The sequence below is a fragment of the Erpetoichthys calabaricus genome, chromosome 17 (assembly GCF_900747795.2).
Source record: "Erpetoichthys calabaricus chromosome 17, fErpCal1.3, whole genome shotgun sequence".
Lineage (NCBI taxonomy): Eukaryota > Metazoa > Chordata > Cladistia > Polypteriformes > Polypteridae > Erpetoichthys > Erpetoichthys calabaricus.
In genome coordinates, this window is record NC_041410.2 from 21,526,524 (window position 1) to 21,545,635 (window position 19,112).

The 19,112-nt window shown below is 40.9% G+C and overlaps 1 protein-coding gene across 11 annotated transcripts in view; it reads right to left on the bottom strand.

Moving 5' to 3' along the window:
* Positions 1 to 8,392: 8,392 nt before the first annotated feature.
* Positions 8,393 to 19,112, bottom strand: part of tjp1a (tight junction protein 1a) — a 297,836-nt gene continuing 287,116 nt past the window's right edge. For 6 of the 11 annotated variants that reach the window (XM_051920451.1, XM_051920453.1, XM_051920452.1 and 3 more), the window contains 5 exons: positions 18,073 to 18,236; positions 17,453 to 17,918; positions 14,215 to 14,432; positions 13,790 to 13,933; positions 8,393 to 9,999 (listed from right to left, as the gene is read on the bottom strand). In XM_051920451.1, the coding sequence (XP_051776411.1) occupies positions 9,905 to 9,999; positions 13,790 to 13,933; positions 14,215 to 14,432; positions 17,453 to 17,918; positions 18,073 to 18,236 (1,087 nt within the window). In that variant the 3' untranslated portion in view covers positions 8,393 to 9,904. The remainder of the gene's footprint in view (positions 10,000 to 13,789; positions 13,934 to 14,214; positions 14,433 to 17,452; positions 17,919 to 18,072; positions 18,237 to 19,112) is intronic. The other 5 variants (XM_051920455.1, XM_051920457.1, XM_051920449.1 and 2 more) reach the window with 2 other exon arrangements.

The following is a 19,112-nucleotide window of genomic DNA, read 5'->3' on the forward strand; positions in this document are numbered from 1 at the left end:
ATAGGCAATTCAAACATCTCTGCAATTACCAGGGTTCTCAGTGCTGGTTCCCAGGATCTTTCTTTTTTGAGGTTAGGCTGGTGGCAATGCCCCTGGTGGGACTCTCGGTGATAGCTGACCAAGCACGATCTGAGTACCAACAGAGCTGTTTGTTGTCTTCCCAGAGACTGCCATTTAGATTAATGAGATGTGTGTCTAAATATGGACTTCTACTGCTGCATTTGTGCAAATAAACACACAAGAGAACGAAACAACCCAGCAGCTTCTTATAACTCTACACAGTTAAAACTCCAGAATGGGAGCTGCTGATAGTGCGTCTATGAGCCACTTGGCATGGTGAGGCAGACCACCACAAAGGCCCTCTCTGTGCTCGGGAGCAGCACGTGATTAATAGACTAATGACGGCAAGTGCCCCAGGTCTGGCCCAGAGTTCAAATCTGAAGTGAATGTGTTCATCGGGCAGGGTGCAGCTCGATTTTAAGACTGACTCAAACCATTTAATGGCATCACGGTGGTGAAGTGGGTGTGCGCCTGCCTTGCAACTAGGGGACCAGGGTCCATGTCCCAGGTGCTCCCTTCTTGGAGCTTGCATGGTCCTGTGTTCGTGGTCACAAATGTGTGGGTGAGGTGGATTGCCCAGCTCATGAGAAAATGGGTTTGGACAATGCGTGAATGGATGAAGCCGTATGAACCTAACGTGTCGCCACTGTGCTGCGTTCACACGTTCCTGGTGTTTTTGGAGATCCAACTTGTGATGTTTTACGTTCCCACTTCAGTAGGTTACTGGTTGGGATTTCTGGCTTACCAGGTCATTGTTTGTCTATCTGAGCTACCCGTCTAAGACAGGTTGAGATCAGTATAGACGTCACTGTATTCAGAATTAAAGTTTACAGTGCACCATCTGCTGGAATGTATTTTGTAATGCATGTAGTAGAATGCATTGTGTTATTCATTTCAACAGAAATTTGTAGTAATAAAATGCAATACGTTTCTTTCTAACAGATGGTGCATCAAAACCCTTAGCACTGCTTTTGAGAATCTCATACCAAATAACTGAGGCACAGCAACTGTCTGGCCACACAGTTACAGACACACACACACGTTCTTTTATTAAGGTGGATTTTATACAATTGATTGAGGTGAAAAGTTAAGCGTTATGTCACAACTTGGAGAATTCAGGAAGCCGTGTTTTATTCCAATTGTCCAATGTAGCGCTCGTGTTCTGAGGGAGTTCACGCAGAACTTCCGACTCAAAAACTCAGATTTACCATCTGTCTGATAACACCTGAAAATGGGTGCCAAAGGGCAAAGGGACAGCAGACTCACATCCTGCTACTGCTGGCTTTAAAGGACTGAAAACGACATACGGAGTGGGCAAGCGATGGGTGAATACATCTGTCATAGTTACGAAGTGATCATTCAGGGGTCACAGCAGATTACCATTCAACGGGTATTCTTGACTCATACATTCGATGCGGTATATTTCAATTTTTGGTAGTATTGTATTGACAAACTGAAATAACATGACAAAAGAATAACTGTTTTAAAAACCTGCAGTTAAATGCTGGACCTTCTCTACAAACGTCACTTTCTCATAAGGAAAAAATGCTTAAAAACACAGCATATGGTCTACTGATGAGACCTGAAAAGAAAACCCTGCACGCATAACGAACACCACCACGTGCAAACAGCCAGGAGGCAGCACAGCAGCACACGGACCCTATAATAACCATCCCCACCCCAAATATATCTACAAAGATAAAAAAGGAGAAGAGGGAGGCCACAGATAACTTTTAAGGAGAAGGAAAAGCTGTCACCCACTTCATTGTTTGTGTTGGGCCTTTAGTTTTACAAAACCCAGAATTTCGCTTGACGTTGCAGTAAAGAAGACGGATCAGCCAGTTGACTTTGCATCTTCATTCTCACAAAGATGTTTATGTATGAAGTACCTGATTGCTGCTCCTAAACACAATGGAGAATTCATAAGGGCAGAAACGCGACAAAAGGCCAACTAGAAAAGACAGTTGGTGTCGCAGGCTTCTGACGCCCCCTGCCGGCCTCACTGGAGTTCTTGCGCGGACAGCAAACGGGAGAAACCAGGAATAAGATATAGATGATCGGGGCTATGGGCATGCGCGTCTGAGACGGGGTATTGAGGGTTTGCCTTTCGACAGTCAGGACGGACGCAGTCACATGAAAACGTTTGTGGCTCTTCGAGGTCTAGGTGAGCGGACTATCTGTGGATCTTAACGTGATGTTTAGACGTTATCGGATGAAGATCGGCACTCAAAGGGCATCACGATGTCAGACACCTCCTGATATCCCAATGTAACTCAAAGTAAAGTCGTGTTCGTGCGGCGAGCTGCCCTGTGGCGTAGCAGTTAACGCCGAGGCATTGGCGATTATAGGTCAAAGTGGTGGCACTAGATTTGACCATGGGGCGCTTCATCCCCCAACAATTCGCTGTGGAAAATCAGCGTGCAAACAATGGTGGTGGTGGGGGGGGGGGGGTGTTGGGGGCGCGTCGCCTCATTAAGATCAACATTCTGGACGTGGAAGAGCACGTTTGACCCCTCCCCCTTCTATGGGCACAGACGTGAATCCGAAAAGCAGCCCTAGGCGGGACGGTAGTGCACCAGAGGATCCCCCATCCTTAACCCGGTCGAGCGGCCGATTGCTGTGTCTGCGTAAAAGCCCTGATTCCAGTCGGTCCAATTCTCTGCCTTTTTTATTTACCTTAACGGCGTACATTTTATATTACGCCATTCGACATGCACAGGGCATACTTGGCATCACTGGCACCTCAGATGGACTCCCAGTTTAGTTCAGCTCCCAGCTCCTATCTCTGACTGCTCATTCGTTGACCAAATCGGTACCGGAGTGTTACCCGGGAGGCCGACGGGCACGAAACACACACTCGGGGCTGCGGCGTTGAGGCTTCAGCGCGCCGCGAGGTGATTGCTGTTAGCACAGCGCCCTCTCGTGGCTATGCCCGACCTCTGCGGTACCCAGCTGCGCTGTCGCGAAGCTTTTTGCTATTACATCTTGCCTGAAGAAGGGGCCTGAGTTGCCTCGAAAGCTTGCATATTGTAATCTTTCTAGTTAGCCAATAAAAGGTGTCATTTTGCTTGGCTTTTCTCTGCTTAAAGAGGTAAACTCAAGACCGAGCGGCACAAAACTTCAAGTAGTGTGGCCTGCGCTACTGCGTCACGTGAACCCCGGCCCGGCCAGGGTACGTGTGCAGCTCTGCGCGCTCTCGGTATCCACGCAGCTCTCGTCCAAATCCCAAACGGAGCGCCGGTGTTGTGAAAGGCGCGTTCAAATGGCGGTCAGGAGCCGCTCTCCTCGAGCGCTTCCTCGCACATGCCGAGCAGGGCGCGCAGGACGGCGCATTTCACAGAATGTCCGGGCCTCTCCGGACTGCCTTGACAATGTAAGACGAATCAAGCAAGGACCACGACTACTAGACACACGGCCTTTAGAAATGAAAATATACACGCATATTTCATGGATCTTAATGGAGGCACCCTAACCAAAAACCTTTAAACATATTTTTATCCTGTGTAAAATTTCATAGATAACCTCAGTAAATTGTTTCGGGGAAACCGAGATACCATTCATTCATTGACTGCCTAACTTGCTTTGTCCAGAACAGGGTCACAGGGGTGGTGGAGCCAATCCCAGACAGCATAGGGTGCAAGGCAGGACGCCAGTCCAATGCAGGGCACATACACACACCAGGGCCAATTTGTAGCAACACCAATCCACTTAACCTGCATGTCTTTGGACTGTGGGAGGAAACCCACACAGAGAAGGGGAGAACATGAAAACTCCACACAGGAGTTTCATTGGATTGGCTGGCCCAGCACTGGTCAAATGGGGGAGGCTGCTTGATGGATGAGGTCTCCAGGACTCTAAATATATCCAAATCTTATTATGTGATATCATCTACTGTTAAATTCTGCTCTATACTTGTAGAATTTTTATTTTTATACTGTATTGAGGGTTTGTTTTGTGTATTGTATTGTTTTGAGGGTTTGTTCCTTGTATTGTATTGTATTGTATTGACCCCCTTCTTTTTGACACCCACTGCACGCCCATCCTACCTGGAAAGGGGTCTCTCTTTGAGCTGCCTATCCTAAGGTTTCTTCCATTTTTCCCTACTAGGTTTTTTTGGGAGTTTTTCCTTGCCTTCGTAGAGAGTCAAGTCTGGGGGGCTGTCAAGAGGCAGGGCCTGTTAAAGCCCATTGCGGCACTTCTAGTGTGATTTTGGGCTATACAAAAATAAACTGTATTGTATTGTATTGTATTGTACCAAGAGGACCGGAGGTGTAAACCTGGTCTCCTTACTGCGAGTCAGCAGTGCCGCCGCCACCAAGATAGCAACAGTATAAAAAATATGGAATCATTTAATTTTAAGTTTTGGTACTTCGAGTATTAAACACCTTACTCACTTAAGTAATAAAATTGTAAAAATAAATCCTCCTGATTATGAAGCAAAAACAAGATTTTAGAATTTTTACAAAAAAAAAAAAAAAAAAAAAAAACACACCTCAGAAGCTCCCATTGACTCAAGAATTCAGACACTTTCCTCAGTACTTAGTTGAAGCCCCTTTGGCAGCGATTAAAGCGCGGGGTCTTCTTGGGTTGACATGACAAGCTTCACCCACCTGGATTTGTGGACTTTTCGTCATTCTTCTCTGCAGATCCTGGATGGAGCTCATCGGTGGACATCTGTTTTCAGGTCTCTCCAGAGCTGTTTGAGTGGGTTCAAGACTCGGGGCTCTGGTGGGCCACTGAAAGGTCAGAGTTGTTCCTAAGTCACCCCTGTGTGGTCTTTGCTTTGCTCTTGGGGCAACGGTCCTTATAAACCTGAGGTGCAGGGTCCTTTGGAGCAGGTTTGTCTTCACAGTATCTCTGTACTTTGCTCCTTTAGCTTTCCCTCAATGCAGATTATTCTCCCAGGTCCCACAACCCCCCGTAAGAGGCAGCCATTGTCATAATGGTACTTCATGGGTAATGAGCGGCGCTTGATAACCTCCAGGCAGGATGCTAACTTTGGTTTCATCAGACCACAGAATCTTCTTTCTCAGTCAGAGTCCTTTAGTTGCCTTTTGGCAAACCCCACGTGGCTTTCATGTGTCTTTTAGTAAGGAGAGGTTTCCGTCCGGCTGCTCTGTCATAAAGCCCAGCTTGATGATTGATGTGTGACACAGTGATGGCTGTTCTTCTGGAAGTTTCTCCTATCTCCACAAAATTAATCTGCAGGTCAGCAACAGCAACCATGGAGTTTTCAGTCCCATCTCTTTTCATGGTCCTTCTCCCCCCAGATTGCTCAGGTCCCATCTCTTCAGCTCTGCAGACAATTCCTATAGACTCAGGGCTTGGTTTTTGCTAAACTGTGGGACCCTCACAGACAGGTGTGTGCCCCTTTCCTAATCACGTTCAACCAATTAACTGAACAGAGGTGGACTCCACATTTCTCATTGATGATCAACAGAATGGGCTGCACCTGAACCAAATATCAAACATCACTGACGGCAGTCAGATCTGGTCATCACAGCTCGGCATTCTCACCCAGGAAGAAAGCTACAATAATTCTGGAGTTAAATCATCTGTGGGTCACAGACAGACACCAAACGTAAAAGTCAGAGCCAACCCAGAAAGAATTGGCCTCCAATCAGTGCCTTGAGTGAATGGGAATTCATCTGGGGGGACCTTCTCTCATCTCCATTGCTTTGGTAGCCAACACAAGGTGGAGACTTGAACAGTATTCATTACTTATAGAAGGTTGTCTCCATTTCTTTCAGTTTTTAAACACAATTTTTGAAATTAAATAAATTCATTAAATAAACAAACGACGATGTCATAAAATCAGCATTGTTAAGGCTGATCCTTTAGATCTGTCATTTCTGACCTGGTATGAAATGAACATTAGTGCTGCCACACAAATAGATGGAATGGCTGCCGGGTTTGCTTGTGTGGGTAATACTTACAGACTCTGATCGCCAGCGGTGCCCTGGAAGGTTGGAGATCCGGTTTCCTTTTCGTTTTTCCTGGGAGAAATTTGCATTTTTTATAAGGAGAGGAGAACAGCAAAGGAAAAAATGGAAAAAAATCGGACTAACAGATCAGCATCTGCCAGGGCCATGTGCAGAGGTCCTGTGACACTAGAGGGCGCTGTCGCTGCTCTAACCCAATAGACAAACGTCCAGGACACCAAGTAAAAGCACAAAAAGGTTTTCAAATTCTTTCCTTTTATGTGCCTCTAAGCACCCCAACCACCATACACTGGCAAGTAATACTAATAATTACAATAACAAGTACAATAACCACACGCTTTATGTAGTCCTTGACCCGGACGTGCTTCCGTTCCTCCTCCCATGTGACTTGGCAGCATTTCCGGGTCAGATGGAGGGCTTGAGTTTTCTTCAGCTCAGAGATACTTCAGGGCTTCCGTCCCTGTGACTTGGTAGTACTTCCGGGCTACACGGAAAGTAAAAATCCCCTGTCTCCCTGCAGCGTCTCCTGGCGGCACCCACAGTACCCAGCAGGACTGTGAAGCCAAACTCCAGATCCCATGGTGCCCTGCAGAAATCCGAGGCACTGCTAAGCTGCAGGGAAACCGCCATCTAGCGTCCTGGGGGGAGACAGTGTCCCAAATTAGCAGCCTTCCCCCATTCTTCTAATCTTTGGCGTCCCAGCCGTCCATCACACTCCTGTTAGGTGGATGTCGGCCGATTGACTCCTGGATTGAGAATCGGGCGTTCTGTTATTTCCAGCGGACTCAGGTGATCTTATTTTTCTTTACCAGGGCGCAGACGGACTGTAAAACATTTTATAGTTAAGACTTTCACTGTTTGGGGTCGACCTCCCAATTCTACACTTCATTTCACCTCTTGCCAACAGTTGGGCTGGAACTTTGGACTTGGGTATGAACTACGGCAGGGGAACTGGGGGATTGAGATTTCCACTGTGTGTATATATTATATATATATTTTGTATTTGCATGTATAAGAGTTATTTTGGGTTGGGTGGGGCGGGGATGAAAGGGATTGTTGTTGTTCTTATCTCCTCTCCTCTTTTCTTTGTATAATACATTTCTCAGTGCTTATAGATATTGTCCTCTAGCTATTTTTTTCTCATACTGTATATGATAGTCAGCTGTTGGTTTGAACTGAACATTTTATAAAGATGTGTACGGTGGTGGCCTCTTCTTTTCATCATCTGCCTTAAAATAGGACAGGTTAGCGGTAACGATCGACCCATTTTGGTGTGACGGGGCACATTTGTTCAAATGTAGGATGTGGCAGACCCACCTGAACCTGCACGTTTTATTTAGTAATAAGGCCGACTTTGGAGCTAGCAGAGCAGAAACGAACATTTTAAAGCAGCAGTAGTTAGTTCCATGCCTGGAGATTAAGTTTCAAAAAGGCCACAGATCAGTACACCTGGGAAAACAGCCACAAAAACAGCAGAAGCCAATACTGACAAGGTGCAACTTCAAATCAGACTTCTCAACACAACACCATGAAGCGAAACTACAACTGCTAGCAGTACAGCTGGATGATGGGTGAAAATCACAAAGATACAATAAGGTTACTTTAAATGCCCATTCGGCCATATGATAGCATTTCTTGGCATGGTGTCACCCTTAACAGATATTAAATTATGCATAGTTGTGTCTGGGGATGCATATGGATAATTTGTGTGATGTAAATTCCAACTGAAACAAAAATGGCGGAGCTTTGGTATTTTACGTGTGAATGGCATTTTATAATTAGGCCCATGTAACTGTATTTGGAATGCACTAAACACAGTGTGTTACTCAAAAGATGATTGTTTTGTGCCCTCTTGTGGACATAATTAGCAAACAACCTTTTTAAGTTTCAAACGAGGTTGAAAAATCAGCGAGGCTTCATTTTATATTGCATATTCAACTACTGATGCTCACCCATTCTCCTCCAAGGCGATCCAATCAATTTTCAGGACGTCACCATGTCCTCTTATTTCTGTAACTGTGAAAGTCTTGATTCAACTGTAATGTAAAAGTGCCAGACATTTAAAAAGACAGTAAGAGCTTTGAAAGATCAGTACCTGCGTAGGCCTTTGTATGTGCTGGATTCTTCACAGTCGAACAAGGCACTGCATGGAGGTGTAACGTTTAATACGCCACAGTGTCGATTGCACAGCGTATGAACCATTTTCCTTCTAACTGAAAGGAGATACAATGTGGCTTCCTTTTCTCAGCTTTTGTTTAAGAGGCCCATCAGAATCCACATCTTCTTCTCAGCTGCCCACCTTTGTCAACATTACACCTTCAAGGCTTTAAAAGTGTCATCACAAGGCTATAATTTAACACGTCACAAAAACAAGACAAGCAAAAAAGCAGTCAAATTTATTGTTTTATTATCCAATACAGTGGTATACTTAAGAAACGTGTTGCAAAAAAGAAAAAAAAAAAAAAAAAAAACCAGCCACACGTGAAGAATAGTTAATATTTGTTTAAAGCAGTGTTATTATATAATCTAAAGAAAATAGTACTGTAGTGCCATAATAAACTATTAGTACAAAAATACATTTTAGGGCACCAAGTACGTCATCCAGTATCACAAATTATTAAAAGGGAACACTTCTTTTCATAGTATACCCTTATTATTAGAGAACGGTTTTCATTTGATCCAAGCACTTCTTTGTAAATAAGCATAAAAAGGTTTTGTGACGGTTAGAAATCTGGATGTCACTTCAGTGTGTCTATACTTGTAGAAAAGCCAGACTGCCTACTGCTAAGATTACAAGTTTCAAGGCTCAAGGGTATACCAGAATACAAAGTTATCCATTTTTAGAAATTGTGTTTTTTTTTTTCCACTTTTGTTTTATACAAAATAACAAAGATGTACAAAAAAGTTAATTTACAAACCAAGAACCAAGGCGTTAAGCTAGCAATATGTACAAGCAAACTATTAGCATCTATTTCCAATGCATAGTAGGCTGGGGTAAGGTGTAGGGAGCCGAGTTCGCTTTTCTAACCTTCAACCGTCTTACTGTGTGTGCTCAACCCACATTTCCTTTGTACAGTAATGGAAAGAAAAGGGAAAAAGAACAGTTTTGATAAATTATGAAAATAACGTTTTAAAAAATAAATGAAAAGATTTCCCAGTACGAAAAACCTTACTAATAAAAAATAATAAATCGGGTAAGGCATCCCTGCTTGTTAATATAATATTATTATCTGTGTTAAATGTACACAACTGAGCAGGCAGGCACCGGAACCAAAGTAACAGCACATGCATAGTTCCCTTCAACTGGGAGAATTCCAATGCTAATAAAACATCATATGCTTTCTAAGGTAAAATATTGTAAAATGATTAGTGTCAAGTACAGACACAGCCTTGTTACATTTCTACCAACTGTATCTGACAATCCCCCAAATGCATTCCTTTTGTTTTATTTTAGTATAACCCTCAATGGAAGAATTTGTAAAAATTTTGCAGTTCCATACACCACTGGCACATCTGTCGCGCAGTTTTAAATAATTATGCTCTAGTTTAAAAGTAATATTCCTTCTTTTCAGTATTCTACTGTCTAACTTAAGTTCAGGCAAAGTAGCTCGGGTAGGAAACTTTGCATTATATATATATTTATATATTTAAAAAAGGAAAGAAAAAAAAAAAAGCTGTGGCACAGGGCATGCATCTGAACAAAGGTTCAAAAGTTAAGTTCTTTGCAAACTTTTAAGCACCAAAGAACAACAGCACTTAAAAGAGAACCTGAAAATTGTTTCTTTTTTCCTCTCAATTCCATAATCCATATTCATCTGAACAATTAATACTTGGAGGAGGTCTATCCCTGAAAGGGCACAGTCCCAGCTTTCACATTCAGCAGCAGGCCAGCTGCTTTCCTTTCAGAAGTGGTCAATCAGAACAGACACGCAGTTGGCACCCACAAGATAGTTGGGATCTCCAGGAAGGGACTTGTTCTGCCAGCTTTTAGGGTCACCTGAATGGAAAGGTAATACATTTAAAAACACACAAGCAAAGGATTTAAAAAAAAAAAAAAAAAGTTTTCTCTCACAGAAAACACAACATAAGGATATATAAAACTGTAACTGTGGACAAATTAATTTTTAGGTCACAGATACAAATCAAATAAAGCTGAACAAATAAATTACACAACTGCAAAACAAATGTTTGGTTTTTGTCAATACACGTGAGAATAATAAACCAAAGTCTGAGTCACACATTCATCAGGTACATTCTGACCATTTCCCTTTGTATCACATCTACCATATGTACAGTAAGTGTACACCAGTGGTATTCCACCAAATATTTCACAGACATCATATCTTTATTGTATTCCTGAAATGTCTTTAGTTTGCCCATAAACTTATGTCATGTGAGCGAGTTTGTCAGGGCAAAGTTACTGTGCCCAGAAATCCTCCGCAGGCAACGATGAATTGTAGCTGCAAAGAGCAGTAGGTTCTGAAACAGCCACCAACGACAAAGTAACAGTTGAAGTTATTCAAAAATGGACAGACAGTGTAACTAACTACATGAATAACAAGTATGTGAACAAGGTATACTGTGGGATTTTGCCATCTTCTGCTGCACGCGTTTTGGCTTACAGACACTTCAAGTGCAGCTAAATTACATGCTCATGTAATGAGATTTCTTAAGGCATGAGAGAGAAAAAAATGACATGTAAGATAAATTACCCAATTAATACCTAAAATAAATTAAATCGGCATGCCTGTTAAAATGATTCACAGCACACTCTAAAAACATGAAAATGTACATTTATAGAAGTGCATTTTAACTTTAACCAACTGCTGTACTTTTCTTTTAGGCAGGGACTCTGCTGTATTATCCAGTAGAACAGCCTGAATGCATCAAACCAGCATCCCACAGATGGCTTCTCTCTGTTGCTGATGACACTGGTATTACAAGACCTCTTAAGGACCCATAAGGTGTTTTGTTTCCTAAACTACACACTCTTGATGTTTTTATCCTCTTTCTATCCTGGTTAGATCCAGTTTGACATCTTTTCTCAAAACAGTAACAGACATCTTTATATGAAACCTTGAGTTTCTTGGCAATCTGTCACATGGAATAACAAAAACAAATAGACTGACACGTTTCATGAGAAAGTTGTTTCATTTTGGCCATTTCTGAACCCAGAGCTGAACTTTAAGAATGCCAGTGCCTTGTAACACAAGTGAACATGTTTCAGTAGTGTTCATGCAGTTAGAAAGGTTTCTCTAACAACCAATAGGCATTAACACATGACTAACTAAGAATAAGCTAAGAGAGTTTACTATTAGGACACTGAGAACAGGGCTTTACAGCCATATGTGAATAATCAATTAAAAATCAGTCATTTCAAACAGTAATAGCCATTATACACACTAGTAATGCCTTGGCTATATTTTTAAATCAATGTAATAGTATACGGATAAAAAAGGTATCAATTTCTGTAAAAAAAAAAAAAAAGAAACTTTCTGGGTGACCAAACTTTTAACTAGTACTGTATACTGGCTTAAATTACAAATACAGGAGTTGGAGTTGGGGGTACCATAAATTGAGGAGCCGGAGTTAAACGCTTTGTGTACTGACTCCACAGCCCTACATAAGTGACAGCAACATCTCAAATCATTCAATCCATAAACAATATGCAATTAACATTTTAACAGTGTTGTTTCTGTATTGCTAGTGCTTCACTGCTACATGTGTGCCACAAATATTATTGTACATGTTCCCATTCGGGGCGGCACGGTGGCGCAGTGGGTAGCGCTGCTGCCTCGCAGTTGGGAGACCTGGGGACCTGGGTTCGATTCCCGGGTCCTCCCTGCGTGGAGTTTGCATGTTCTCCCCGTGTCTGCGTGGGTTTTCTCCGGGCGCTCCGGTTTCCTCCCACTTTCCAAAGACATGCAGATTAGGTGGATTGGCGATTCTAAATTGGCCCTAGTGTGTGTTTGGTGTGTGGGTGTGTTTGTGTGTGTCCTGCGGTGGGTTGGCACCCTGCCCGGGATTGGTTCCTGCCTTGTGCCCTGTGTTGGCTGGGATTGGCTCCAGCAGATCCCCGTAACCCTGTGTTCGGATTCAGTGGGTTGGAAAATGGATGGCTGGATGGATCTTCCCATTCGTTATTCAAATGCATGCAAGCAGGCAACATTGCTCACAAAAATGTTTCAGAAAACTTGTAACCGTAATGTCTGCAGTCTTAGAAAAACATTTACACAGATCAATCAACTCACCAAATAACCGACTGTAACAGTGCTAAGAATTAAGCTTCCTAGGTCTCTGGAGCTAAGAGGTAAGCAAGTTAAGCGCTGCACTAGCAGGTATCTGTGCTTTGGTGACTGACATTCCATCAAGCTGGATAAGCTCCCCGTGATCCTAAACTGTGAAGATGTAATTTACTACACAACATATGTAGGAATTCAGAGTGATTAATGACCCGCCTCCAATATCTAGTTGTAAAACGGGTAATGTTCTGCTGTTATGCACACTCAATCCATTTATGCATGGGGAGAACATGCAGATTCCATAAAGATCACAATCAGGCTAGACAGATACAGATTGTTCAGTTACACAATCATGCTATGACCCTCCTGTTCCACCACATTTCAAAGTTGCCCTATTGGATTGGGATGTGCAGGCTGTGCAGCCCATTTCAGTTAACATAATTCACTGTCATGTCCATGGAATCAGTCTGTGATATGAAACACTGCCCGGATGGAAGTATCCATTTAGACCATAGCCAAAAAAAAGATTTAATAGTCAACAAAAATGCTTAGCTATGTTGTATTAAATAATAGTCATTGGATATTCCAAGGCCTAAATCGTGCCAAAAAACATTTTCCATACCATTGTACAATAGAATGGGCTAGTGGTTATTGTATAAAGCATAATGGATTCACATATTCATGCTGTTTTTAGAAAGTTCTAATTCTAAGATCTGCATATCACAACAGCAAGAGATTTGCAAGAAATGGAAGTATCAATCAGGTGCCCACTATAACCTGATCTTCCTGTCCTTAACTGACAGGAGTGGACAATGACAAGTTCCTCTGCTGCTATGGCCGGTCTGCTTCAAGGTTACACGCAGCATGAGTTCAAAGACCTTCTGCACACCACTGTATAAAGCACTATTATTTGAGTATTTGTGGCTTTTCTATTAACCTGACCATTCTCTCCTGACGTCTGTCATTAGCAAGGTGGCTTCACCAATGAAACTGAAGCTTATTGGGTGTTTTTATGATTATGATGCCATTGTCCATAACCTCTGGAAATTATAGTATAAGAAAACCCCAGGAGAGCAGCTGCTCAGAGATACCTGGTGACTATCACCAAGATTATGCATCTTGTCAATTCTAATGTTTGAGCAGCTAAACCTCTTGACCGTGTTTGTAAGCCATATATATTAGAGCTACAGCCATATGACTTGCTGTACGGAGACACAGGGTACTTGCGGTAACAAGCAGGCAAACATAATGAAGTAGCCACCGAGTCTATGCTATACTTGCTTAATTTTACATAGATTTGAAAGAGGTGCAGAGGTCTCTGTACTCAATTTCAAAGTCAGCCTTGTGTCAGCCATAAATTAAGACACAAGCAGGGGATCCTCATTTATATTATGGCAAAATATTTCACCAACAACTAAGTTCAGTTTAGTCAGAGGTAAAGAAAAGTGTGACCCAGAAAAAATGAAATGGAATTATACTGACCCACCACCAAGTGTCAAGCAAGTACCCAAAGACCCCATAAAGGACAGAGAAAGGACAGCATACCCGACGAGGAGTCGGAGGATTTTAGAGCAAAAGACCAACCATCAGGGGTCATAGACGCACAGTGAGGCAAGCGCAGCTCCACAGGTTTCAGGAACTTCAGTCCATGAGGTCCACACATCACCAAGGGGCTGAGTAGCGTTTCACCTAAAGAGAAGAGCAAAAAAGAGTTTTCATTGCAAAAATGTCCATGCCATAGTAAGGAGAAGACTAGCCTTTGTTTTGGCATTTGTGATGGCAGGGTACATGCATTTCACTTGTGCTTTATTTGCAGTAATTTTACAAGCTGTGAAAGTTGCCCAAGCTTTCTATGCCATCTACCAAATTAACTGTCACATCTCTCTTACTTTATAGTAACATTGCATTTAGAAAGTGTGAAGTGCCTAAGTAAATTACAGTAAGCACACACCATGAAAGACAGTCCTTACCTTTTTCTTTGTCGAGTGGAGGTAGAATGCTGTTGTCTCTGCATACTTTGAAGTAGATCTCTTGCTCAATCCCATCTGGGATAGCTCCTTGAGGAATTATAATACTGACTCCAGTTTCAATTGAACTCAGGACACCGCCATTGCTATTGAAAATGCCTCTTGCTGTTGCAACTACTGTGTGTCCTTCATCATCATCTTCATCCTCCAGAGCACTTGGACTTTTTAAATAAAGGGAAAAAGGAAAACAAGTTGAATGTATTCATTATTTGTTTTACTATTGTTGCAATAAGAGACATCCATATTAAGAGGAAACCAAACCAGCTGCCACCCAAATTTACAAGTGCCAGCAATCATCTGCAATGGCCAAAAACATGTATTCAAACACACATATAGTATGCACATGCATTCTTAATACTAAGACTTGTGCAATTTTAAAACCTTTGTCTTTATGTTCTAGTCTTGGTCTTAAGTAAACATTCACCTCTACAGAGGTCTAGTTAAAATTTCCAGGAATTTACTGTTTCTACATCTTTCTTAATAAAGTGAGAAGACTACTGAGCTAAACATACAAAGCTTCACTACTGACCTATGCTAAATACACAAATGTTAAAGTATGGGAACAAATTGTACAAGTCTCCAAAGATGATAAGTATGTCTTCAACTAACTCAACAGTTCTTTCAGCAAATATAGAGCTAGGTGTGTGTGTTTGTTTTGCAATGCTGGCTATCTATAAAATGCACACAGGCTTTGTGCCCTCATTCTTTGCTAGTAAACAAAACTTTCCATTGTTAAATAGAGTGGAGTGATTAGAAAGAAGTGACAGAATGTTTTATGAAGTTTCAGGAATGGTAAAAACTACCCTAGATTCATATATAGAAGAAATACTACCTTAATTAATTTAACTGAAAACCTATATGTCTTGTGTGCTCCGGTTTCCTCCCACAGTCCAAAGACATGCAGGTTAGGTGCATTGGCGATCCTAAATTGTCCCCAGTGTGTGCTGGGTGTGTGTGCACCCTGTGGTGGGCTGGTGCCATGCCCAGGATTTGTTCCTGCCCTGCGCCCTGTGCTGGCTGGGATTGGCTCCAGCAGACCCCCATGACCCTGTGTTAGGATATAGCAGGTTGGACAATGACTGACTGATCTATATGTTTCAAAAATGTGTCTGTGATATGACTTGAGACTGTGCAATAAAATAAATTTCACTGAAAAATGGTAATTAAAAAAAAAAAACACACAATACTTGACTACTGCTGCTTACCCGCTACTTTTAACTTAACATAAAACCAGTCAGCTATGATGTCAGTGGTCAAGGTCTTTTATATTAAAAAACTTTCAGAATCCCCAACTCCTTATCCAGGAGGTTATGTTTGAACAGTATTAACCCTCGAGGTTATCGAGTTATCCTGAGACTAGTCAAGTTCTTTGGTCTTGCACCAATCTCCCCTACCTCAACCACAGCTACTGTTCTTAACTGCTTTCTTTTAATCAAAAACATTTTTTTTTTTTAAATTATGTTTGTTAAACACTTCAGTTAAAGTTGATAGTGAAAACTGTACATTTTGAAAACTTCTTCATGCTGTCAGAATTGAACAGGAAAGACTTGATTACACTGAAGCAGCAAAGCTAAAGACGACAACAGAATTCACAAAGGGCAGGGTGCCAGTCACTGCTGGCACAATAGCACTCGGGCAAATGTGACTCACTGATTAAGGTAACTTGCATGTAAACATGTAGATAAGAATATAATGAGGCCTTTGGTAACACATTGTCCATGAAGAACACTTCTGACAAGACTTCTAGGTGCTTCTTGCTATAGTCTGAAGGTTTTTGATGATTCTGGTAGTTCAGACAACATCTCAATTTGAGGGGATGTCAGTTTGATATATCTCCTGCATGTAGCACTCTAATTCTGTGGCCAACCACCACATTTCTGCTCCTCACCTTTGACTGTTTTCTTGGGCATCTTTAGAACAGCCTGGAAAGCAAATGTCAACACTCCATTCTGCCACAAAGTTTCTGTTTGGGAGTGACCGTGCTGATGAAGGACGATGCCCTTGTTGCTCATTTTTGTCATGCAGTAAGAATCAATGATTTGAAGGATAAACTGTTATATTTTCCCTACCCTCAATATTATAGTTCAATTGTCCATATTTCAGTTTGATTCCTTCTTTTTGTCTAAATTAATCAGTTTGGTTTAATCATCTCATTATGTTACTGATCATAAACACTCATTTGTTACATTTGTTTAAGCCTGCACTGGTCCACTACATAACTTTATGAAGTTTTTGTCTTAAGAGGTTTCAATAGTGAATATTTCATTTCTTCAATGAAATAAAAAACTCTCAGAAACATTTTTTTTAATTAATTGTTTTGAAAATCTGAAATTTGGTCTACTAACATATTAATACAGAGCACAGAAAGACAGACAAAAGTTCTATAAAAATTTAAGGGTGCCTTAACCTTTTGCACATTACTGTACATAGTCAAGAACACTAGAAATGTCAGATGGGACATTTTGGGGCAACTTGACTCAAAGCTAGCTAAATTTATTCAACAAAGAGAATACTGTTTCATTAAATTTAGAGTCTCTAAATGTTTTATGAACCCTTTCATGATTTGTAGAGGTTCTCAACTTTAATCCTGGCATGCAGTATATTTGAGTAGTTAAAATGATCAAAACAAAATAAATGATTTCTGCTACGAGCAACTAGAAATAGTGCAGATTCAGAAACTTTTAATGTTGCATAGATATTGATAGACTCTTTGGAACGTGCAACTTATTAAACACAACTTGATAAACATCCAATGATGCAAATGATGCTTGAGGTTTATAATAAAGTGTTTCTTTTCCTGCTTTGAGATATAGATAATTCAGCTTTAGGTTGATAAGACTAGAGGCAAGATCAACCCAGTCACTGGGGATGTTAAAAATGGAGACCAAAGCAGTGTGTCATAACTTGCAAAGATTATTTAAATGAAGTCTACAACTGAAATATTGCTGAAAACGTTTTGTAGTCTGACAAAGGCTTACAGAAGATACAAGTTTTGGAGTAAGGTAGTTTATACTAATCATGGCACCAGAGAGTGGCAACATGTTGCATGATGTACATGCGAGTAAGAATTTCAACTGTGCTTTGTACACATGATAATAATGACAATAATGACACTATAAATCAATTTGTTTATACAGTTTCCTGACATACATGCATGTTTGGTTATTTTATAATGACTTACCTTACAGGAATGGCCTTGGGCACAGCATTGATGTTATTTTGCTGAAATTTTGGTCTGCCTTCTGCTGTCCGTGAGAACGTATCCATTCCAATTTCCAACTCCGTTGACTGACAAGAGTTCTGTGGTTTTGTTGCTGGCTGAGGTGTAACAGTCTGTGGCTTTGCAATAAAGTCTGGCTTTTGTTGAACATCATTGGGTAATAAGTTGTGGTTGAATTTCGGACTCTCAAATTTACGCTCAAAGGGCCTTGCTGAACTTGTATAAGGCTTTGGTGTGAAGCGATTATATGATTTCACTGGCTGTTCAGTTCCATTAATTGGAGTTTTTTCAGGGAAACTTTTTTGTGGAAGATAATTTGATTGCACGGTTTCCTCTCGACTGCTGATCCTTGATATGACTGGTTTTGCCTGTAAAGATGGCTCTGGCTTGGTCTTAGGGGAGCCTGGTGGATCTAAGGGTACTGAGGCTGTTGAAAGGAATGAATAAAAACAAAGTCACTGACGTGACAAATATCATATTATTAAAATATATAAACAATGTTAGGTAATAAAGTTTTTAAATATCTAAATTATTATACGACAAAAAACTGTCTAGAGAGTAAATGTAAACTATAATCCGACCTTCAGATAGTGGTGGCTTGGGGAGTACTGCAGGAGGTACAGAGGAGTTTGAAAAAGAATGGCCAAACTGGGAGGCAGGAGGGCTAATTGGAGACACTGGGTCAAATCTTTTGTCAGGAACAATAATTTTGTCTGTTGGTTCATTCTCTACAAGTTTATTCCCCCTATAATAAATTTGAAAACAATTAAGAAAAATATCCCAAAAATAACATTTATTGTTTTTGTATATTTACAACTGCAACAAGATTTTTTCCAGTAAAGTACATTATATCAATCTTATCAATAAAAATACAATACTTAACATGCTTGCTTACTTCTCCTTCTGAACTTAAGCTCTCCCTCAAAAATGCATTATAAAAAAATAAATATGCTCTGCATATAAAACACTTTGCAAAGATTGTTTCAGACATTTTGGTTTAATAAACTAAAACATAACTGTTTCATCATCATTTCACTTCTTTGGTCAATATTTTGGTTTAAAGCTCATTGAAAAGCTCAATAACGAAAAATGTTGTAACTGAATCAGTCTTTGCAAAAACAAATACAGCAAATGAAAGCTATAAAAAAAGAAAAGAAAAGCAATCAAGCACACACTAGTATTCACTAATCAACACAGATATATAAGCAGCAGCACTTTCAGCCCAAGAACATAACAGCCTGATACAAACTTTCCATTTTTTCCATTGTGAAACCTAATTTAATGAAGCTAGACTGCTCTAAAGTGGACTGACAATGAGACGCACACATACATTGGAAACTGTTCAAAAGTCATGGACTGATAAGGAAGTAAAACTATATATAGTGTGGTCATGTGCTGAATCTTCGTTAAAGAACCTGATACAAATAAAACAGCACTGAGACCTCTGAAAAATTACATCCTTGAATGTGTCTCACACTGAAAGCATCAATTCTTACCACTTCAGATTCCTTTTCAGGTAGTCATAGCTACTGTATGAGCCAAGAAATCTAGGTGATGGTAAAGCAAATGCAATAAAAGAAAACAGATGGGGAAAATGAACATTCTGATAAATGCAAAAACT